The following is a 24,674-nucleotide window of genomic DNA, read 5'->3' as shown; positions in this document are numbered from 1 at the left end:
TGTTGCATCAATTCTTCGTTTCGATGCCCAGTTTACATGGGGTCAGTGGGTGAATTTGACCCCTCAAATCCTTAAAAGGCCCTATAAGATTAACTCACCTGGGCAATCAATTGGAGGAAAACTGCCCATCATGAATAGTATATGAAGAGCAGCTTCTGCAATCACAAGCTCGTTCTGTTTGATTCCAACAGTTAGATAGTAAGGGTTGAAAGTGAGAGTTGCTGGGGATGATCTTTTGGGAGCTAGGGTTCAGATGTGAAGTCTTGAGTCACAGCTTAGAGCCGATGTCCATGTGTTAGAGACTAGGAACCAGATTGCAAGAAAAATGCAAAGGAAGTGGTTGCTGGGAGCACAAATAATATTGTGAAAGGTGATGGGAAGGAAGTAGCTGTGAGGGAAGTTGGAGAATAAGAAGGTTGAGAGGGAAGCTGAGAAGGACGTGGGGGTGGAAGGAAAAGGCTGCAATGGGGTTGGTGAAAGAGTGAAAATGATGTGGTGCAAGGGATTTGGAGGCAAGTGGAGGCTTTCAGGGGGTGAAGGACAAGTTGGAGCTTGCAAGAGAACTAGGAGTTAGCAAGGAGGATGAGGGGCTGCAAGGGGATTGGAGTATGGGTGAAAGCGTGAAGCTACAAGGAAGTGGAGTTAATGAGAGACTAAAGGTAGTTAAGCAAATAGAAGGCTGCAGGGGCTTACGGGGGTTAGGAATCTATATGGGAAAACAAAAATGTTTAATAATAAAAGCATTTGGGGAAAGTTAGAGCAGGATTAGCATGGGTTAGAAACTATACCAGAGAGCAAGGGGAAAAAATAAAATTTTGATTCATGGATGGAAGAATTGGGAATGAGGCCAGAGAAAGTGAGACAGTTTGAAGAGAGAAAACTGAAGGTCACAGGATGTGCAAAAGCAGGGGAGGATAGAACAAGAGGTAGCACTAATGAAATTTGACACTACAGTACAGAGGGAGGAGAGAGGGCAGTTGGCAATGTCACAGAAGACTGACAGATGAAACATTAGTGTCAGGGATATTCTGTTTGTTGCATTTAACCTGCAAATAACTTTAACTGTAGAAGTCCTCTGTGCTGCCACTAAAGTACCCAAAGAAAAACGTTCCCTTCACAAGAAACCAGAAACTACAGGCCAGACAGTCTAACTTCAGTGTTGGCAAAACAACAGGAAGCAATTCTGAAGGGCAGAATTAATCTGCACTTGTAGAGGCAGGGATTAATTAAAAACAGTCAGCATATTTTATTAGTGGAAGGTCATTTCTGACCAACTTAATGAAATTTTTCGAATGAGTAGGCAGGTTGTAGATGAGAGCAACATAACCGATGTTGTCTCCTTGGACTTCAGCAAGGCTTTTGATAAGGTCCCGCATGGGAGACTGATAGCAAAGGTAAAAGCGCATGGGATCCAAGGAGATTTGGCTAGTTGGCTTTTGAATTGGCTGAGTGGCAGGAAACAGAGGGTGATAGTCATTGCAAGAAATCTGTCGCGCAGGTCCTTTGCCTTCGACTTGTTGGACTACATTTTGCTGAATTCCATATTTGAGGTATTTTTATTGCGAACCTTGTGTATTTTAACTTGAACAACCCCAATGTGCATAACTGTTTGAGATGACTATTTATGTTGAGACTGTGGAGGTCCTGTGGTTTGTAGATAATGTCTAGCCTCTGACCCAGAAGCTACAGGTTTCGGGCATGGACTATATAGTTGAACTATTGAAAATAGATTTGCTTTTGGATGGAGTCTTTGAACAAAAGGCTATATTGCTACTTTATCCTTTAGGTATCATCAGTTGGGTACAAATAAGTTAGGAAATGTTATCATGTGCTCCTGCACCTGTATGTTACACTATATTAAGTAGCACAGGTTCAGCTCATTCAGATGTGTTTCTGCATGTTAGAAGTTTTGCACTGAAAATGCGAAAAACAGAGCATCTGTTGCTGAACGTGCAATAACTATTTGGTGCTGTGTTCCACTTGGCAGCATTTTAAATAATTTTCAGTTGACTTGAGTGTTGGACTTCAAAATCCATGATTGACCCAGTCACAGAGTTCTTGTTCCAAAACTGCTTTGGGTTAAAAGCAATTCGTAAAGTTTTGGCATTCTTTTTATATTGTAATAAAGGGTTTTAATCAATATTACTTTGCAGTTGAATTGGATATTGCGTATGATTGATTCCTAGCTTTACTGGTTCCACGTTCTGACCTCTCGTGGCAGAAAAAAAAATCTCATTTTTTTCCGTTTCACAATTGCTCAACAGAGACCCTGAAATGATTTCAATTTGCCCTTTTTTGTAACTTAATTAACCGGCTTAATTTAAACAGAGGAAAATAATGACTGGCGGAAAGCTGATGCAACATGGACCAAAATGCAAGAGGAAAATGTGATACCCCGGGAAAGAACACTCCGATTACTTGCTGAGATACTCAAGACCAGTGGTCAAGCGATTCCATTTGAAGTTCCAGAGGTAATTTTTATACAATCAAGAATAAATTAGTTTGTGTTTCTAAAATCTTAATGAAGACTTAATACTTAATTTCTAGTAAATTTCTAGTTTCATAGAAACAGAAAATTGAAGCCTTCACACCTTCTTTGTCAGTCAGTATAATCATCGCTAATCATCCAACTCAGTACCCTATTCCTGTTTTCTCTCCATACCCTTTGATCCCTTTAGCTGTAAGAACTATGTCTATCTCCTTGAAAACATGCCTCAAGTTTTGGCCTCAACTTCTTTCTGTAGCTGAGAACTCCACAAGCCTACCACTCTTTGGGTGAATAAATTTCTCTTCATCTCTGTCCTAGGTGATTTACCCTATATTCTTAAACTGCGACCATTGTTCTGAATACTCCCGCCTTTGGGATTATCCTTCCTGCATCTGCCCTGTTAGAATTTATGAAATATCCTGCTCAATTATTGTTCACTCCTTCCATGGCCAGAATATCCTTCCTCAGTTGAGATCAAAACTGCACCCAATACACCAGATGTCGACTCACCTATGCAATTGCAGCAGGCCATCCCTGCTCCTGTAATCGAATGGTCTGCGTACCATTTGCTGTCTTCACTGTCTCTGCGCCTGCCTGCTTGCTTTTGCAACCACCAACCTATAAGTTCCTTTCCAAGCTATTCAGCATCCTGACTTGAATATTGTCTGTTTAAGGATATGGTACTAAAATGATGGTATTCGTTTGGAATACTTGCAAAGACATTCATTGGATCTTCCCCACTTTTTTTCACCAAATCATTGGTGGTCGTGCCTTCAGTTAAGTCCTACAATCTGAGTAGCCCTCCCCATATCTCTCAAGCTCTGTAGCTCTATTTCCTCCTTTATAACATTGTTAAAATCTATATTGTTTGAATAAGCTTTTCATCTTCTGTCCCAATGTCAAAGGACTCACTTTTTATCAAATTGTTCTGAGATATCTTAACATTTACTACTTAAAAGCTATATAAAATATGCCTTTAATAAACTGAAATTAATATCCCTTTGGACTGCTCTCACCCAGACCTACTGGTGTCTGAGTAGCATACTGCTCAGGATAAGTGCTATTGAAGTCTAAACAAGAAAGCAGTGCACCTTTAACAAAATAGAATACCTCAATTGGAAAGAAAAAGGCCACACACTCATACATGCTATTTGACTTTAGTAAAGTCATTTTTTCCATAGTGCTAAAGTCACGTTGCTGTATGACCCTGTGCTATACAAGAATCACGCAATACAAATCACGTTTAGTGTTGGCGATGAGATTTTGCTATGGCCAACACATGTTTTTAAAAGTTATCACTTCAGAAAAAGCATCCCCACTTCGTTAAATTATTTACAGCAAATTTATGTAGACGTAACACGCGTTATAGCAGAATGGCCTGTATGTCCAAATCTTATGCATTTTTATCTTGAAAACGATATTGTTAAAAGGAGACTAGTCAAAGTTTGCTGTCTTGCACTCAGGATGTGGATGCAAGGAACAGTCTCAATAAGAGACTATTTATACTGCATTAGAAGAGGGTGCAGAGCAATGTGATACAGGAGGCAGTTAGCTCAGTTAGGCCATCCTTGGAATGGGAATGCAGCAGCATTTAGATTAGATTAGATTACTTACAGTGTGGAAACAGGCCCTTCGGCCCAACAAGTCCACACCGCACCCGCCGAAGCGCAACCCACCCATACCCCTACATGTATCCCTTACCTAACACTACGGGCAATTTAGCATGGCCAATTCACCTGACCTGCACATCTTTGGAGTGTGGGAGGAAACCCATGCAGACACGGGGAGAACGTGCAAACTCCACACAGAGAGTCGCCTGAGGCGGGAATTGAACCCAGATCTCTGGCGCTGTGAGGCAGCAGTGCTAACCACTGTGCCACCGTGCCGCCCACCATTTGTTGATCTTGACTCTCTGATCTTTAGTCAGAAATACACTCCGATTGGACAGAGTTTTGCCATGAGGATACGGCAAAAATAACAAGTTTCCATGACCATTTTTTGAATTAAAAAAAGGGGAACATTTGTTTAAAATAAATTTGCTTACCTGGAAAAGGATCCTCTATGTTGATATACATATCTTCCAGCAAACACAAATGCTTCAAACTGGGTCCTGATTGATAAGTTGTTTGCTTTTATGGTACAACTCTTAGCACAATCTGGATTGTTTAATAAATGATGTCAAATAGCAGAATCCCATCAAATTGTGGACATGCTGATGGGAGACATGCAAGCATGAGATAGTGGAGCACGATCAGAATGTTGCTGGTTGTGGAACAGTCAACAAGATACATTATTTTATGTCATTATTGGAATGTATAGCTCATGGACCTGCCTTCACACTGAGAGTGAAACCCCTATAGATATTTTCATAAAAACGTGTGGAGCAGGTGGGACTTGACCTGGGTTTCTTGGCTCAAGATGGCGACCCAATCACTGTTTCACAAGACTCCATGTGATGTTTATGGATATTTACGGATGAACCTGTTCAGAGAAGTTGTTACACGCTTCTTGAGTAGGTCCAACGTGAACATGGACAGCTGATATTTTTAAAAATTTATTGTGGAATGTGGTTTGGAATTTGCTGCCTGAATGGGTGGCAGGAGCAGATTCCACATTGATGTCCAAATTGTCAATATTTTCTCATCAACCTGTTCAGATATGTTATTACACACCTCTGGAGCAGGTGGAGCTTGAACCCAGGCCTCCTGGCTCAGAGGTAGGGTCACCACACATGCCACAAGAACACCCCAGCTGGGCATTCTGTAGATCTCATATTTCTTGAAATTTTTTTAAACGCCACAGATTTTATTCTCTGTTTACATGCATCAACTAGTGAAAGATATCTCTCTGCTTGGGAGATCTGAGGCAAAACTGCCACAGTTCCAAAGGGGGCTTCACCTCTCCTTAGAGGTACAGAGATGACTGCTCTCATTTTAACTTGAGGGTCACCACTCATCAGGCAAGGGATGAAGTTGAGAAGGTGTGATTATCATGGTGATCTTAACCTGCTCGGGGAATTGAACCTGCAGTGTTGGCATTATTCCATAGTACAAACCAGCCATCCAATCAACTGAGCAGACTGCCTCCTCTATCACATTGCTCATTATTTGATAAGCTGCTCATTCTAATATTGCAGATGTAACTGAATGCATCAATGTATTTGAAGTGTGAAAGGGATATTGTTTTCATTGAAAAAAAAGGTCACAGAGACTGCTAAACTATGCTGCATTCCCATTGCAGTACAAGAATCAGCCTAGAGTCATTCCACCTGGTGCGAGATACAAAGGTTGACAGATATTGTCTCTACGTGCCAACACTGGCCAAACCAATCAGCAGCCACCTTCCTGCGCTTTATAAATTTGTGTCCATTTCCTCAAATCTGTTTCTTGTGTCCTCATCCTGATGAGTACAAGCTGCAAAGTGTCAGCTTTTCGTCTCTCTTTAGTAATATATTTATTCTGTATTAAAAAGCAATTTCTAAAAATATTTCTCAGTCATGGTATGAGGATGCTGTAAGATCGACTTCATCTACTCTCAATCAAGCCATGCAAACAAGAACTACTGATTTGACCATTGATTCTGCAAGTGACTATCAGCGCCAACTGCTCATGTTGTGCAAGAAGAATCATATTCAAGGTACAATTTGTGATAACTTAACAAAGGCAAAGAATTAACTTCTTTAGGAATTAATCTGAACAGAAAATATGGAAGTGATTAGGTCAAATCATTTCTGGTGGGAAAATTACTGGAATCCATAAGGAGATATACTTGGGAAGGTACAAATTATTCAGACAGTCAGCATGGTTTTGTTCAGGGGAGATCTTGCTAACATAGTTGGATTTTTTGAGAGAACATAGGGGGGATTGAGTAGACTAGTGCAGTGGATGTTGAGTACATTGATTGTAGTAAGGCATTTAATAAGGTCCCATGTTAAAGATTAATCAGCAAAGATGAAAGATGGGATTCCGGGAAATGTGGCAAGTTATATCCAAAATTCAGTCAGTGATGGGAAAGAAAAGGTAATGGTTAACGCATGTCTTTGTAAATGGAAGGTGATTTCCAGTGGTCTTTCATAAGGTGCAGTTTTGGGGCCCTTGTCCTTCGTGCTATATGTTAATGATTTAGACATGATTGGAAATTTACTGCTGACACAAGTAATGGCCAGGTCATTGGTAGTGAAGAGGATGGTTGTCAACGTCAGGAACGCAGCAATAGTTTGTTTGAGTGGGCAGAGAAGTGTAAGGTCATGCATTTGATGAAAGCAAATAAAGCAAGAGATATCCAGTAAACCAGAGGGTCTTAAGAGAAGTCAAGGAAGGGTGAAACCTTGGATTGCATGCGATCATGTCTCTGAAGGTGGCAAGAGGTGGTAAAGGAGGCATATGGAAAACTTTCTTTCTTTAGGCAAGGTAGCTGTATGATATGGGAGCTGGCTGATCCCATTGTGAATGGCAGTGACCACATCTGCAGCAAGTGTTGGTTGCTGGAAGAACTCCGGATCAGAGTTGATGATCTGGAATCTGAGCTTCAAACACTGCGGCACATCCGGGAGAGGGAGAGTTACCTGGACGCTTTGTTTCAGGAGGCAGTCACACCTGGGAGATTAAGTAATTCACCTTCAGTTAGTGATCAGGGACATCAGAATGTGACTGGAAATGAGGCGGGTAGGGGGAACCAGAGTTCAGGAGTGCAGGAGCCTCAGCCCTTGACCTTGTCCAATAGGTATGAGATTCTTGCTCCCTGTACGGATGAGGAAAAGGTTTCTGGACAGAATGAGCCAGCTGACCACGGCACTATGGTGCAAAAGGCCATTCAAAAAGGGGGAGCAAAAAGACAAGTAGTTGTTATAGGGGATTCTATAATTAGGGGGACAGATAGTATCCTTTGCAAGCCGGATCGGGAGTCTCGCATGGTGTGTTGCCTGCCCGGTGCCAGGGTGCGGGACATCTCTGGCCGGCTTGAAAGATATTAGAACGGAAGGGGGAGGATCCAGTTGTTGTGGTCCACGTTGGTATAAACAACATAGGCAAGACTAGGGTGGAGGACCTGTTTGGGGATTATCGAGCACTAGGAAGGAAATTGAAGTACAGGTCCTCAAGGGTCTTAATCTCCGGATTACTGCCTGAGCCACGTGCCAATTGGCATAGGGATAAGAAAATTAGGCAAGTAAACACGTGGCTAAGGGATTGGTGTGGGAAAGAGGGATTCCACTTCATGGGGCATTGGCATCAGTTTTGGAACCGGGGGGGGGGGGGGGGGATCTGTACCATTGGGACGGTCTCCACCTGAACCGATCAGGTACCAATGTTCTAGCGAAGAGGATAAATAGGGTGGTCAGTAGGACTTTAAACTTCTGAGTTGAGGGGAAGGGAAAGTGAAAGTGACAGGGAGTATGGAGTTAAATGGAAAGATAAGCGGCAGGGTAGCATATGTGCAGGCGGATTTAAACTTGAGACAGACTGGGAATGCAGCAAAAAGGAAGGATAACTTAGGACATCTTATGACTTCCAATATCTCTAATGATAAGAAAGTTAGCATTAAGACACTTTACCTGAATGCTCGTAGCATTCGTAACAAAGCAGATGAAGTAATGGCACAGATCATTGTGAATGATTATGATGTGGTAGGCATCACAGAGACGTGGTTACAGGGGGGTCAGGACTGGCAGTTAAACGTCCAAGAGTTTTCAACTTAGCGAAAAGACAGGGAGGTGGGCAGTGGGGGCGGGGTTGCCTTGTTAGTTAAGAACAAAATTAAAACTATGGCACTGAATGACATAGCGTCGGATGATGTGGAGTCTGTGTGGGTGGAATTGAGGAACGACAAAGGCAAAAAATCCATAGTGGGAGTTATATACAGACCACCTAACAGTGGTCAGGACCAGGGGCGCAACATGTACCGGGAAATAGAGAAGGCATGTCAGAAAGGCAAGGTCAAGGTGATCATGGGAGACTTCAATATGCAGGTGGACTGGGTAAATAATGCTTACAGGATGGCTTTTTAGAACAGCTTGTCATGGAGCCCACAAGGGAGCAGGCTATTCTGGACCTAGTGCTATGTAATGAACCAGACTTTATAAAAAAATCTTAAAGTAAGGGAACACTTAGGAAGCAGCAATCATCATATGGTAGAGTTCAGTCTGCAGTTTGAAAGAGAGAAGGCAAAATCGGATGTAATGGTGTTACAGTTAAATAAAGGAAATTATGAGGGCATGAGAGAGGAACTGACGAAAATAGACTGGAAGCAGAGCCTAGTGGAGAGACAGGAGAGCAAAGATGGCAGGGGTTTGTGGGTATAATTGAGGACACTGTACAGAGGTTCATCCCCAAGAAAAGTAAGATTATCCGGGGAGGGATTAGACAGCCATGGCTGACAAAGGAAGTCAGGAAATCTATCAAAGAAAAAGAGAGATCCTATTAAGTGGCCAAGAGCACTGGGAAGTCAGAAGATTGGGAAGGCTACAAAAACAAACAGAGGATAACAAAGAGAGAAATAAGGAAGGAGAGGATCAAATATGAAGGTAGGCTAGCCAGTAATATTAGAAATGATAGTAAAAGTTTCTTTCAATACATAAGAAACAAATGACAGGCAAGAGTAGACATTGGGCCACTTCAAAGTGATGCTGGAAGTCTAGTGATGGGAGATAAGGAAATAGCAGGAGAACATAATAAGTACTTTGCATCAATCTTCACAGTGAGTAATATCCCAGCAATTAAAGGGAGTCAGGGGGCTGAGTTGAGTATGGTTGCCATTACAAAAGAGAAAGTGCTAGAAAAGCTAAAAGGTCTTAAAATTGATAAATCTCCTGGCCCCGATGTGCTACATCCTAGAGTTCTGAGGGAGGTGGCTGAGGAAATAGCGGAGGCATTGGTTGAGATCTTTCAAAAGTCACTGGGGTCAGGGAAAGTCCCGGATGATTGGAAGATCGCTGTTGAAAGCCCCTTGTTCAAGAAAGGATCAAGAGAAAAGATGGAAAATTATAGGCTAATTAGCCTAACCTCTGTTGTTGGTAAAATTCTAGAATCCATCATTTAAGGATGAGATTTCTAAATTCTTGGAAGAGCAGGGTCGGATTAGAACAAGTCAACATGGATTTAGTAAGAGGAGGTCATGCCTGACAAACCTGTTGGAATTCTTTGAAGAGGTGACAAGTAGGTTAGACCAGGGAAACCCATTGGATGTGGTCTATCTAGACTTCCAAAAGGCCTTTGATAAGGTGCCACACGGGAGGCTGCTGAGCAAGGTGAGGGCCCATGGTATTCAAGGTGAGCTACTGGTATGGATTGAGGATTGGCTGTCTGACAGAAGGCAGAGAGTTGGGATAAAAGGTTCTTTTTCAGAATGGCAGCCGGTGACAAGCGGTGTCCCGCAGGGTTCAGTGTTGGGGCCGCAGCTGTTCACATTATATATTAATGATCTGGATGAAGGGACTGGGGGCATTCTAGCGAAGTTTGCCGATGATACAAAGTTAGGTGGACAGGCAGGTAGTACTGAGGAAGTGGGGAGGCTGCAGAAGGATCTAGACAGTTTGGAAGAGTGGTCCAGGAAATGGCTGATGGAATTCAATGTGAGCAAATGCGAGGTCTTGCACTTTGGAAAAAAGAATACAAGCATGGACTCCTTTCTAAACGGTGAGAAAATTCGTAAAGCCAAAGTACAAAGGGATCTGGGAGTGCTAGTTGAGGATTCTCTAAAGGTAAACATGCAGGTTGAGCCTGTGATTAAGAAAGCGAATGCAATGTTGTCATTTACCTCGAGGGTTGGAATATAAAAGCACCGTTGTGCTTCTGAGACTTTATAAAACTCTGGTTCGGTCCCATTTGGAGTACTGTGTCCAGTTTTGGTCCCCCCACCTCAGGAAGGACATACTGGCACTGGAGTGTGTCCAGCGGAGATTCTCACAGATAATCCCTGGAATGGTAGGTCTAACGTACAAGGAACGGCTGAGGATCCTGGGATTGTATTCATTGGAGTTTAGAAGATTAAGGGGAGATCTAATAGAAACTTACAAGATAATACATGGCTTGGAGAGGGTGGACACTAGGAAATTGTTTCCGTTAGGACCAGTGGACACAGCCTTAGAATTAGAGGGGGTAAATGAAGAACAGAAACGCGGAGACATTTCTTCAGCCAGAGAGTGGTGGGCCTGTGGAATTCATTGCCGCAGAGTGCAGTGGAGGCTGGGACGCTAAATGTCTTCAAGGCAGAGATTGATAAATTCTTGATGTCACAAGGAATTAAGGGCTACGGGGAGAATGCGGGTAAGTGGAGTTGAAATGCCCATCAGCCATGATTGAATGGCAGAGTGGACTCGATGGGCTGAATGGCCTTACTTTCACTCCTATGTCTTATGGTCTAAGGTATTGAGTACATATTCAGGAATGTAATGCTGGAACTGTATGAGACATTGGTTGACCACAGCTGGAGGTTTGTGTGACGTTCAGGTCACTGCATTGCAGGGAGGGCTTTAAGGGACAGAGGAAATTTGCAAGAATGTCGCCAGGTCTTGAAGATTGCAGGAATGCGGAAATATTAGATATGCAAAGGTTGTTTTTCTCAGAATGGAGGAGGCTAAGGTGTGACTGACTAAGTGGAGGTGTACAAAATAATGCTGATCTTGGACAGAATTGATTTCAAGTGATTGGTCAAAGGATTAGAGAGGACATGAGGGGAAGACTTTTTCTTTTGAGTGTCTGGAATTCACTGCTCAGTTTGGTCCTGGAGGCAGGGAACTTCAGGTTATTTGGAAGAGCCTGGACCTGAATTTGAACCTAAAGCTCTGTAATATGCAAGGTAATGAACCTGGTTCTGTAAAATGGTATTAGAATTGGCAACTAGTTTGTGATCACTTTCTGTGTTGTAGCCTTCTTATAGTTCTACTGTTTTTTTGTGGTTCTACACCAAGAAGCACAACTTAGTTCAGGCACTGATAAACCAGTATTTTTCTGCATATTTGCAGCTACCTCTAATTTGGAAAAAAAAAACTATAGCAGTTGGAAAGTTATTTGGAAAAGGTTGTCATAACGGACCAGGAGAATTTAATAAAATGTTGAATGTATGCTGAATGAGTGATGAGATGGATGAACCTGAGTACCTGACTATGTTGGGAAGAGAAGAAAATTGCAATGGAGGCAAGATGTTGTATGTCTGGATGCAACCTTCTGTCTTTCTGATGACTTACTTGCATTACTTCGTTGTGCACATTCATACCATATTTTAAACTCATCTGTTTGTTTCCCTGTTGGTCCAGAACATCTGCTTGAATGTAAATTTATGACCTATTGACGTTTTATATCATTTTTTTATCCAAACTGGTTCAGCCCTTGAATAGGGTCCAGTTAAGTAATTACTCTTAAATTACTGTTAAGATCTAGAACGCAGTACCTGAAAGGGGCACAGATCCTATTCATAGCAACATGAAAAGGCAATCAGACATGCTTTTGCAAAGAATTAATTTGAAAGCTTGTGGAGAAAAAGCTGAGGTTAGGGGCCTAAATTGGATTACTCTTAGAAAGGTCACTGTAAATATGATGGGCTAAGTAGCCACTTTCATGCTGCTACTTGTTAGATTAGAATAAAGATGGATAGAAAAATCAACTGAGTCCTTGAGATCCTGCTCAATGAAAAAATCTGGTATACTATACTAACAGTTTTTCATGAATGCAGTGATCTGGAGTGACTGGTTTATTTGTAGTAAGAGAAAATGCAATCAAGGTCTCCTCCTGTTTGAGGCTCTCCTTTCCCCTCCCTTCAATTCCATCAAAATTTATCAATCAATTTTTAAAGATTGAAATATTTTTGTAATCTGCCTTTGTAATTTTTTTCCATTCAGAGGACTAAAATGGTGCTATTTTGGACTATATGCAGTTGTATGAAACATCATGCTTCTGTGCATAAGCTATACTATATCTCAGAGACTTTCTTTCAATTGTGGCTTATTTAGTGATTATCACATCTGGAATATCACTTGCAATCCTACTTTTTAAACTATGTATGTTTTCTTACTGGATCTTTGTGACCATTAATTAATGCTTACCCTCATTGAGCATGCGGCAGCAACTCACATGGTGTAAAATGGCCTTCCTTGCTTGATTCTGTCATGAAATGGCTTGTCATAATTTCTTTTCTGCTTTGTTCTGGTTTTTGCTTTGTCTCTAAGTGCTAGCTATAGCTCAGTGGCAACGTCAACGTCAGGAACATCTCTCTCATCTGCAGGCCATGTCATTCAAACTCTATACCAGGCCTGAACACACAATCTAGACTTGTATTTCAGTACTTGTGTTGGAAAAAGTGCTACGCTCTCAGAAACTGTCATCTTTGAAAGATTTTAAATCAATGACATGAAAAACATTTCTGAGATTATGCCAAGTGGAAATGTTTTCTGGTAAACATTTAACCCTCCTTGACATCACAAAAACAGATTATCTGATTAAAGCCACATGTCATAAATTCGTGTGCATCTTGGCTCTCATGTTCTCTAAATTGGAATTGTGTTACTTCAGATGTACTTCACTGGTTTTGAAGCACTTTGGGATATCTTGAATCTCTAAAAGGCACAATATGAATGCAATACTTCTTTCTGACACTCTTTCCTTCCAAAAACAGGCAACTAGTTAGAATGAAAGGTTTTGTACCTCATTGATCCCATTGTTGGTTCAATCGCAGTTGTCATTTGGTTAAAAGCAAAATACTGCAGACTCTTGAGATATGCATTTGAAAGTGCTTGAAAACCTCATCAGGTCTGACAATATCTGTGGAGAGAGAAGTGGTTGAAGTTTTGGTTCCCATGACCCTTCTTCAGGACACTCATTCAACTGTTTTGTAAAATAAAACTTATACCAATCTCATCAACACCTATGTTTTCAGATATTGGAGTTACTTGCATGAAAATGGCTTTTGATGGGGTTAAGCTAAAATGGGATCATGCCATCGTTAGCTAATTTCCATGATAGACCATTAGTAATGCTTTAAATGAAAATTCTGAATAATGTAGCTCGGACACCAATCTTTACACCAGGTTTAGTGCTGAGACTGGAAAATTATGTTTAAACACAGTGAAAAATCATGAACATTATTAAAGACAATATATGAACCACATCTGAATACTTGGATTTTAATCCTTGGATACATCAAATAAGTCCCAGGGACAAAAAAAGTAGTGTTCAAAACCCAGACTGTTGGTTGCTGCCTATTTTATTTTTTAAAACCATTTGCAATACTACAACAAGGTATCTGTTTTCTGCTGTAGTCTTCATAAAATAAATTGATCAAGTTTAACCTTCAATAATAAATAAAACTAATGACTGAAGAAGCCCAAATAATTTGATTTGAGCTGTCAAAAATTAGTTTTTAATTTGAATTTGTTTTGAAGGACTTGCAAATATTTGCAGAATTGTGTGTTTATGATTTATTTTAATAAAATACTCCTTTCATTCTTCTTAGATGCCCTTAATGTATTCATGGAAGCTGAAAAGAAGGGTCTAGTATTCAGCTCAGCAGCTTATTCAAGCTTCATGAATACTCTTCTGAGTCATGGGTTATTGGAGGAAGCCATGGATGTCAGAAGCAAGTAAGTTTTTTTTTCTAATGAAGTGAAAGGAAAAGAAGATGGAATGTAAAAAATGTTAGTGCTAACCTCCAATAGTCACCCTAACACTTGTTCAGCGTTTTAATTGTAGGAAAAGATTTGCGGATAGTGAAATGTAAATCCTTTATTGTCTGCATTACACTGTCTCATGTACAAATTGTTGATTTAAGACTGACAGATGGAAAAGGAGAAATCACGATTGAGCAATGGGTGCTTAGGCAGGGATTAAGGGGATTGGCTCTTAAGAGTAAGAAAATCCAGAGACCAATGCTGTATTACTTGAACCCTGGAGGCTGAACGTGACTGAGAGGGATAGTTTAACCCTGTACAGTACAAAGGATTTTCTTAGGATTGATCGCAGTAATAGTCACGACCTGATTCTTCTGGCCTTCAGAATTCCTGAGGTCATAATGTGCTTGCAGTGGATGGATGTTTTTTGGTGTAGTGGACTGCAATAATTGTTCAAGTTTAGCTCCAGTGGCCCTCTGACAAATTGTGTAATCCTCATTCGTTGAAAGATTGTACAGTGTGGATTATGTACTTTTTTTTCTTGCATGGATTGACGCTTTCTGGTTTTCAAAGATAATGTCCTTTCATCATTAAAAATTTTTAATTTCTCCAAGATTGTCACGCACTGCTTGACTGATGGTGCATTGCATGTCATTTAGAACAGGAAAGCTTTGTTCCTGAATGACAGTTATTTGGTGGGAAAAAAAAATCATGTCTTTAGAAATGCCCAGGAAGTGAAGGATTTCTGTACAATTAATGAGGCATGAGAATAAACTGAAGATCTATGCAGGAGTAGAGAGCGCGAGTATCCCATTTGTGTGCAGATGTGTGAGATAGTGCATTGTAGATGAAAAGAACCAAGACAGTGTAGATATAAGGTGTAAGCCAGAACAGAACATGCATCTATATATCCCCAATTTGCTTATAAGGTAGAAATCTCATGGCTGAATTAAATTGTTATTTAACTATATAGAACTATTCAGTGAGCCCCTTTTAAAGAAGTGATACTGTAAATTTGAATTCTCTGATGTGCACAATTACAATGAAAATTAAAAGACAAAGTGAATTAGGGAGTAGGCTTTCACATTTAACAAAAGGAATTGGATATAAAGCTGTTAAATATTTGGAAGGACTGTATGTAGTTCTTGGCAGAAGCAGACCCACAGCACAAAGCAGCAATTGTTGAATAAATTCAGGAAACCGACAAAATGGTTCATGTGGAAAATAAACTAAGTGTCTCATTCCCCAGAAACATGAGCCATGGTCGGTAAAACTATAAAATGGTCAGGAAAGGTTTTTTTGGAGTGGCCAAGGACATCAAGTCAGAGAAAAGGGATAATGTATTCAAAACTTCAGTTCGGCCACAATTAGAGAACTGTCTACTTTTGGGCTCACTCCTGTTGAAGACATTTACGGAGATGGTGCTGGTGGTGGGAAATGGGTTTTGCTTAAGACTTGACTTTTAAAGTTACAATTTTTTTGACTTAAGGAAAAGTTAATTTCTCCACGTATTCCACTGATGCTGAAGCATCCATGTAAAATTTCTCAGTGAAAATGAAGAAACCAGGGAGAAACGTTCTTGGTGTTGCTAAACATGGAGTGCATTATGACAGGGAATTGGACAGACAGAAACCCATTTAACCTGTTGTGGTGAAACTGAACAAGTATTTGAAGCGACAAATGATTGGTTATGGGGCGAATGCCACACAATATGGTTCCATAAAACCACAAGACATAGGAGCAGAAATAGGTCATTCAGAGCATCAAGTCTGTTCTGCCCTTCATTGAGATCATGGCAGATCTGATATTCCTCAACTCCACTTTCCTGCCTTTTCCCTATGTCCTTTGGTTCACTTACTGAGTAAAATTCTGTCTACTTTGGATTGCATGAGCAGGGTTGAAGCAGACAAGAAACTAGTTGAACGTTTTGGCAAATGATTGTTCTGTTAGAATACTGAATCCTTCCATTGAGCTGTTATCAGAGTTGAGAGTGTGATGCTGGAAAAGCACAGCAGATCAGGCAACATCCGAGGAGCAGGAGAATCGACATTTCGAGCATAAGCCTTTCAGAGAATACCTGATGAAGGGCTCATACTTCTCGGATGCTGCCTGACCTGTTGTGCTTTTCCAGCACCACACTGTCAACTATGATCTCCAGCATCTGCAGTCCTCACCTTCTCCCAGTTAAGCATGGTTGATAATTGGGCTTGTTAACCTGCAGTACTATTGGACATTTTTAATATTGTAGTGTAATCAATAATTAAGAAAGGCAAATCAAATGTTGTATCCTCCACCAGAAAAGCTGAGTGAAGATTGAGTAAAGTTAAATCATTTTCATGCTTAGTGTGTAAAAAATGCATGAAGTGGGATCTGAACAATCATATGCCAAATTACAGAGGGCCTATTGTTCCTCCCAATTTTGTCATGCCTCTATTAGGAAAATGGAGCAAATCGAAGGACTGAGCAAAATGTTTGAGCAATTGCAATAGAAAGCTGCTTTTAAGAAACATGGACAGGTTTGAAATAGAAGATGATCTAGAATGAGGAGATCCAGAGTCTAATACTAACCTGAAGGATCATTACAAGAAGGCAGGCAATGTACATGTTCTCAGTAATGCAGTTTGAATAATGAATGAATACAACCACTGATGTATTTTAGCTGTGACTCACTAGTTAACTCAGCTTGGCTTAGTGATAGTACTCCTGGCCTGTTGGTAAATGCAGTCATGTTTGATGGTAAGTTTTTATTTTCTGAGTAGTGTACCACCACTCTTCCTAGTGCCTGCAGTTCATTTAATAAGGTCTTAAACCTGCATTGTTCAGTTGGTTGATGAGTAAAAAGGAGTGGGCAGGGGAGATGCAGGATGATTTGTGATGTGGTGTGAAGATAAGTAGATTGTTTATAGACAAGGTGACATGTTTAATTATGAAGTTTCGAACCAGATCAGTTGTCTGTATGTTACAGGCTTTCTTTTCCTGAATGAAATTTTTTCTGACGTATGGACAGAAATTGCAACAAAGAATGTACTTTAACCAAATGCAAACCTGTGCACCTTCAGTCTGGAAGCATGAGACGTAACTATGAAGTAGTCAAGGTTGTAGTTCTTTTTGATTTTATTTTAGCTTTTTATTTAGTGTCCACTTGAGGTGTTCCTGTAAATGTTCATTGTTTTTGAATCAAATCAAATGCTATCTTCAATTAATTCAAAGTCATCATCTGATCTCTAAATTACTATTTCAAGATTCTTGATACAATAAGTCATTCATTATATGTAATAAGTTTAAATTGGAGAAGTTGCAGTTATGTAGAACCTCCTATGAATGTGCTTCCAATGTTGTTTGAAGATGGAATAACTTAAGTGTGAAATAGGAAGGTGTTTACTGAGCTGCACGATTTGTAGGTTTTGCGATGTTGTGACTTAAATTATTGCACCTGGTTGCTTTTACATTGTCTAATTGGGAGCATAATTGTCAAGTGTTATACATTTTTTTAAAGCTGTTTTTAGTATTTATAATGTTTCAAAACTTCTCATAAATTGCTTTTGAAATGTAATGATTGGTATGGGAAAAAGTACTAACCATATTGACATTTCACAAATGAGCAGAAAAATAATTGATCAGTTGATCTATTTATGGTGAAGTTGGATCAGGGGATTGTTGGACAGAATAGTGGGTCTAGTGGAATCTTCAGTGTCCATCAAATTTGATCTTTTGATCTGCTGAATACCCTGCATTCGGTTTATTTTACAGCAGCATTCTTCTAACAGTAACAAAAAAAAATGTGTGCTGGAAATCAGGAACAAAAATAGAAATTGCTGGAGACCTAGCAGGTCTGGCAGCATCTGTAGAGAGAAAGCAGTGTTAACATTTCAGGACAAGTGACCCTCCTTCAGAACTGATTGTAGCTTGGAAATGTTTGGTATGCATGCTGAAGATAGGGTGGAGAGAGAAGTAAACATTAGGTGGAGATGCAGTCCAGAGAGAGAACAGCAGTTGAGTAGGTTTTAAAAAAAAGGGTAAAGGTCAGCCTAGGAAAATGAAAAACAGCTAATGGGGGCCATTAGTAGTTGACGATGGGTCCGTTGTGGTAGCAGCCCATGTGATGATGAGGCTTGATGTGTGCTTCAGTGATACTGAGCTTTCTGTTGTTTACCAAATCAACGCATCACTATGTTCCCTGGCCAACATCTCTATCTTAGGGCTCACTGCAGCGCTCAACGTAAGCTCAAAGAGCAATTATCTCATTTTCTGCTCGGGGGCTGCACAGCCTTCATGACTCTGTATTGAGTTCAATAATTTAGGGTTGTGTCCTTACTCCAAGCCCTCATACCTGGTGTTGTCATCACATAAGCTGCTGCCATAACCAACCCATTGTCAGCTCGCAACCATTGATTCTCCAAGTTTGACCTTTACCCATTCCTTTCTCTGCCCAATTACTGTTCTGTCTCCTTGGGCTTCATCTCCACTTATCTCACCACCCCACCTTCAGCAAATATTTAAAGCTTTGCCTAGCCTACAATCAGTTCTGAAGAAGGGGTCACTGAACATGAAAAGTTAACTCTGCTTTATCTCCACAGATGCTGCCAGACCTACTGAACTTTTCCAGTAATTTCTGTTTTTGTATCTTCTAACAATTGTGTTCTGCCAAATGAGCGAAACTGACAGAGCTGTGTAACAGACTGTTGATTTTCAAGTGTGAATTGTTCAGTAATTGTATGTTTTTATTGTACGGTAGGATAAAATATTTTAATGTTTTCCAGGAAGTGCATCATATTTTGTGGCCAGATTGTTAAATTTTCATCCAGAGAATCAATACAAAAACCCAAATGATTTTGCACTTGCGGTGTGACTTCATGGCTGCATATGGTGTTAGGTGGATTAATTTTTAGGAGGCACCTAGTGTTTCGGTCACAAAGCTGTAGGTTTTGGGATGAAGAACACATCCTCCCATTGATAACATGGCTTCATTGTTTAGATGCACAAAAACAACTGTTGTTACTCACCGTCAGTGGAAGATATTGTATATGACTCTGATTTCACAGTGAAACATGATTTGCAATCGCCAACCCCCACCGAAATCACATACAAGCTGAGACTCTGATCTGCGACTTTTTCAATGTCTAATATCTTCATGTTTAAGAGATAATGTTCTGGAAGCTAGACCACTTGCTTAAACACTGCCTAGGGTACCACTTATGGCAGCTGTCAGAACCAAAAAAAAGAAAGAAAGGGAGAGAAAAAACACTATTTCAGTATTTGACGTTCTAACATAAAAGCTGTCTACAGGTCGACATTTGTGGCAAAATTTTTAACATTGGAATGGTAGTTTTTATAATTTCACCTCGGTCTCAACCATTTATTATCATATCAGAAGCATGTCAGTAATTCCTTTCTAAATGTCTGCTTCTTTAGAGTTGAGACCCGCATCAAGGGCTTTACACTGAACGACGCTGCCAACAGCCTACTCATCATAACGCAAGTTAGGCGGGATAATCTGAAAGGTATGTCACACATTATGACCTTTACATCATGTTAATGCCTCTGCAGATTTTCATGTAACGCCTTTCGTAAGCTGTGATAAAGGAGTCCATTTAGCAAATTACCTGCTTATCAAGAGTCTTTTGTAGTAGCTGGGAGACATAAATTACTATATATGCATCTATAATACAACTGAAGCTGAATATGAATGTACTTGTCATTTGGCCACTTAGTCCAGTTTCCATTCCATTTAACAGAGGATGGTTTTGTCTTAGCTAAAACAGTGGGCTGCAGACTTAGGGGGTGGGGGTGGGGGTGGTGGGTGAAAAGTACAAGCTTTCAAAAATTTTAGAAATGGATGAATGAGCAAATTCACCTTTACACAGTTGCAAAATAATAGAAATTCCTGCAAAGCAATTACAACTAAAGAAATTTTGTTCGAAAAGAGATATTGGGTAAGAACTTTTCTGCAGGGGTAGGTACGAGGGATTCAACCTTACTATCTTCGTTGAGGTGTTGCCTAAGAATTATTTTTGCTTGGTAAATTAACTACTGAGAGAGGCAGTGGATGATGCTGATGTTAACAGTCATAAATGTTTATTGTTAACCAAAACATCTACAAAAATTTGAAACTTTACTTTTGTGTACAGTAATTACTTTATTTATACTTGTGTTCTTTTAAGTCATATTCTGCTTTGCAAGTCGAAGATAAGACTTCATAGATTAGATTTCAAGGTATTATCCCTTCCATCTATTCATCTTTTTTAAATGTTCAACATTTTTCCAATGCTGTTTCTTTCTGAAAATTACATTTAAGGTTTTGTTCTTTCATTTCATAATTATAGTAGATACTAAAAACATTTAATTATCAAATTAGAACAAAGTGTATGTTTGTAAAATGACATGTAGATAGTATTTGAAGTTACAGCATAGAACCACATGTTCATATTGAAAATGCTTTGTTTAAAGGAAGGACAATTAAATCAATTCTGTTTTAATAATACTGCATTTCAGACAAAGTATGTAAAAGCAATCTTTATTAATAATTTGTTTTTAATGTTGTGGCACTTTCCTCCTTGAAACTGTTTTACCCCAACAAAATCAAACTTACTTTGTGCAACTCTGAGATAGAGTCTCCGGTTTTGAAACTGAGATGAATATGTATATTCTCATTATGGTCTATTTATTTTGCACAACATTTTTTTGGATAATATTTGAAGTAAGAGTTTTTTTGTAAATCCAATGGAAACCAACATTTTTGTTCAAGGTAAATGTGAATAAGGTGCTCCTCAAACTTGCCTATGTATTGATTAATGCAGTGACCAGAACTTTTACAAATGTAAGTTAAGTTCACTAAATTTGAATCAGTAACGTTTTAAAACTATTCATATCTGACGTCAATGTGTGATTATCAATCAAAAGCAGCCCTTCTCTTGAAGAAAATGGGTCTCAAAAGGTTAAGTAAAAACACAAATATTATACAGATCTACCTGTAAACCTGATGAGCTAAAGGAATCATTTTCATAGATGTTAACTAAAGTCATAATATTAACTTATTTTCAGTGTCAAATCAATTTTGCTTCAGTTGGAAAGAGGTTTTTTGTCAATTATTGACTTGTGCTTGCAACTACTGGGGGGAAATGCAAATTTCACAAGTTGCAGCACTTGTGAAATTATTTTGCAAAAAAATAATGTTTTAACACTTTTTATAAAATCCCTTCATTATCTTTGGTTAAATTTAATTTCAGATGCTGCTTCTGCCCTAAAAGAGATGTTGCAAGTTAATCAAGTACCCAGTCAGCTCGCTGTTGCACGGCTAGTCCAAGCTTTAGCCTCCAAGGGTGATGTGGAGAAAATTCAGTATGTGGAAAAATTGATGAGCAACTTGGCACGACCTATCAACTTGTCAAAGATGTTATTTATCAATAACTTAGTCCTGGCTCACATAAAGAAGTAAGTAATTTTTTTTGTTGAGATAATTTAGCAAAATATGCCACTCTGAATTCAAGTAAGATTGCCACTATAAATCTTCTTGCAAGCTTAATGAAACTTGAGCTTCACAAATAATTTATTGGTTTCAAGAATATCCTATTAATTTGAAATATTTTCACTTTTTTTTGAGAAGTGTTTGTATTCTCCTAAAAAAGACATTTATTGAAAGTAGCACAATTCTGTTAACAGTTTAATTTTTAATGGAGAAGTGCATTCACGTATGTATAAGCATACTTATTTTTGATTTTTTTTGTATTATGCCAACTTTTAGTTATCTGCTTTCTCATTCTCTTTGCTGTTGTCTTTCTTGCTTCCTCCTCAACATACTAATTTCCTGAAAAGTGAAAATAATCACCCTTTGTTATTAGCAGTATTAATGACTATTCAGAGCATATTGGCCCTAACTCAGTAAGTATTTGCTTGGAATTTAAACATCAAGGTTTCAAAAATGTGTTGGAATGGGAATAATCATTTCAGTTAACCATTGGTTGTGAACATCCATTTTAATTTAACAAATAAAGTACTTGTGAAAATTGCTTAATGGAAGATTAACAGCAGATTGAAGAGAATTTTAGCCAACATTTTAATAGAAAAAATTATGAGCAGTGCCAAATAATTTTAGTATTCTCTTCTTTCATGATTCCTGTTCTAATTTCAACCTTCATTTAAAAAGAATAATGTAACTTTTATCTCAGGAGTGAGCTAACTGACGGCTAATCTTTGTCAATAATATGAGTTGAATATAAAATTTTATTGCCAATGATCACATTCTTCTTACAGTATATTTGCTTAATTACAATAGCAATTTGGGGCAGATATTTGCATTTTATAAAGCGCTTGTTAATATTGTTACTGGAAATGGTTTACATTATTCTAACTTGTTCTCTGATACAACACCCTGTTTCTGAATAGGAAGCAATTAACAGTTATGATCTTTCATGGTACAATGCTACACTGGGCATTAATAAAATATGGCACGGTGTTAGGATTTTAATTTTCTTGATTTTACCAAGGTGTGGATATGTGATAACTTTTTCTATATTTCCCTAATTTGGACTAATAGCAAAGAAAGATTTCATAGCATTGCCTGAGTCTTTCTGCCAAGCCCAGATATCCAACCTGTTTCTTTATTTTTCCCTGTGCTTAATATTTGATTGAAAGTATCGCAATTTCCAGTACAATCGAACTCTTTATTCCTTTTCTTCAACTCTTGCACTTGACTTGCAGAGTAAGTGATATTTTTAGAAGGATGTGTGTATCTTTATTAATAAATATTTAATAGCGTGATAAAGATTAAAATGTCTTTTTAGCCTGAATTATTTAGCGATGATGCCTTAGTGCAATATTTGCATGTTTAAGAATTTATTGGAGCTTGTAAGCTGGGTGAGTTGAGCGTGCAGATATCCACACAACATCTGCCATTTAACACAAATTTATTTCCTCTTACAAGTGCATCACTGTAAGTTAGACTTCTCAAGGTCAGTTTGTTCAAATGCTGCATCTGATTACTGTTGATTGTCTCTGTTCAACCTGAATTATTTTACCAGTTTTATCATTTTTGCTTCACTACAGTAACAACCATTCAAACAAATAGCAAAATTTTCCTTCAATAAAAATGCATTTGTGCTTTGTTTTCTGTTTTGTATCTGGTGGCTACTTGTAAGATTGTAACTTTAAGATACAATCCAACATTTTGTTCTGTTTTCCCTCAGTAACAATATTGACACAGCAGTGGAATATATTGAACCATTCTACATTCCAGGAGAAAATAGTTCTCAGCAGCAAGCAACAAGCATGTCCTATGTCTTTAGAAAAATATTAGAGGAAAATTGTGAAGCAGCAATAGACAAATGTAAGTTTATCTAACTTTGCATGCTGCTTGTTGTATAATTCTTGTACTTAAATTCAAAAATGCAAGAGAGATCAATTTTGGGTATGGTCTAGGACTTAACCAAGTTTTATATTTGAAATTTTAGTTGTATTGGTGTTGCTTGTTTGCCTTTCAGCTTGAGCCCTAATGCTACCAATTGGCTCCATTTTTATGCAGGATCTTCCTTCACACTCCTGTGATAGGAGTTGCGGTCATCTGCTTTTTTTGGTGTCCAATCATGGGTAGCTCAGACAGAATGTGTGTGGTACTACTATTAACTGTGCTAGGAATTGACAATTCTCATACCCATTGTGTTGGGTGGGTTTCATAGCTATCAATGGGGTGACTTGCAGCACCATAATCATGCAGTTCGAAGAGTGTTTATCAGATAAGTACAATGAGCTTGAGACTCTGCTGCGGTGACACATCAATTAGTTATATCTTCCAAATTGTTTTTTCTGTTTACAGTCTGTCCGTATAAATTTAAATGTCTTTGCAGGACCAATGGTTTCACAAATTTGTGAAAAGCACATGTAAAATTTGTGGCCTGTAAGCTCAAACTTGAATGGTTAGCTATGAAGCTTTGGAAAGTTAACACAAAGTAAACTTGACGAAATAGTTGACTCCCTTTGTCATTGTGAAAGCAGTTAGTTAATGGTATTTTCCTTTCTCTAGCTCCCACCAAGGTACTTTGAGTGAAGCATAGTTCCATTTGTATCAATTACTCTCAGATGCCATTCCAATTCTGTGACTACTGTTCAATCACTATTGCCTTACTAGGGATAGTATTCACCGTATAAAATTCTATGGGAGTGTGGCTCCAAAGCTCCCATGCCTCCAAGTTCATCTTTTATTGCTCGGGACCCACTTGTGCGATGTTGGTAGGATTATTCTGAAATGATGTCCACACATATGCTTCCAGTGAAGTTGTTAGTTTGTAGTGGAGAGTTGTATCCCTGACCCGAAATGGGATGATTGGGCGCCGGCGTTTTGGCACAGCCCGTTTGGGGGCCAGCTTGTTTGACGACAGATGTTTTGGCGCTCAGAAAAAAATGTTGATTGATTCATCATCATTCACAGGTAGAACTTTAAAAAGTTTTAAAACTAACTTTATTGAAAAATAAAAATATTAAATCTGTTAATCAATGCGTTTTGTTAATACCTCCTCAGCCATCATATCCTGTTTCTAAATATGCACTAGCTCAATTTATACAAAGGAAGTGCAAACAGCAACATACCTATTGGTCTTT

At 39.0% G+C, this 24,674-nt stretch overlaps 1 protein-coding gene across 1 annotated transcript in view; it reads left to right on the top strand.

Annotated features, from left to right (window-relative positions):
• The window catches only part of lrpprc (leucine-rich pentatricopeptide repeat containing), a 136,898-nt gene that overhangs the window by 101,979 nt on the left and 10,245 nt on the right, over positions 1 to 24,674 (top strand). The window contains exons 28-33 of the mRNA XM_072580618.1: positions 2,329 to 2,471; positions 5,983 to 6,124; positions 13,931 to 14,057; positions 19,497 to 19,585; positions 21,311 to 21,515; positions 23,267 to 23,406. Of these exons, the coding sequence (XP_072436719.1) occupies positions 2,329 to 2,471; positions 5,983 to 6,124; positions 13,931 to 14,057; positions 19,497 to 19,585; positions 21,311 to 21,515; positions 23,267 to 23,406 (846 nt within the window). The remainder of the gene's footprint in view (positions 1 to 2,328; positions 2,472 to 5,982; positions 6,125 to 13,930; positions 14,058 to 19,496; positions 19,586 to 21,310; positions 21,516 to 23,266; positions 23,407 to 24,674) is intronic.

This window comes from Chiloscyllium punctatum, chromosome 11 (genome assembly GCF_047496795.1).
Source record: "Chiloscyllium punctatum isolate Juve2018m chromosome 11, sChiPun1.3, whole genome shotgun sequence".
In the NCBI taxonomy this organism is placed as follows: domain Eukaryota; kingdom Metazoa; phylum Chordata; class Chondrichthyes; order Orectolobiformes; family Hemiscylliidae; genus Chiloscyllium; species Chiloscyllium punctatum.
The sequence above is the reverse complement of the archived record's forward strand: the minus strand, read 5'-3'. Positions and strand labels throughout refer to the sequence as shown.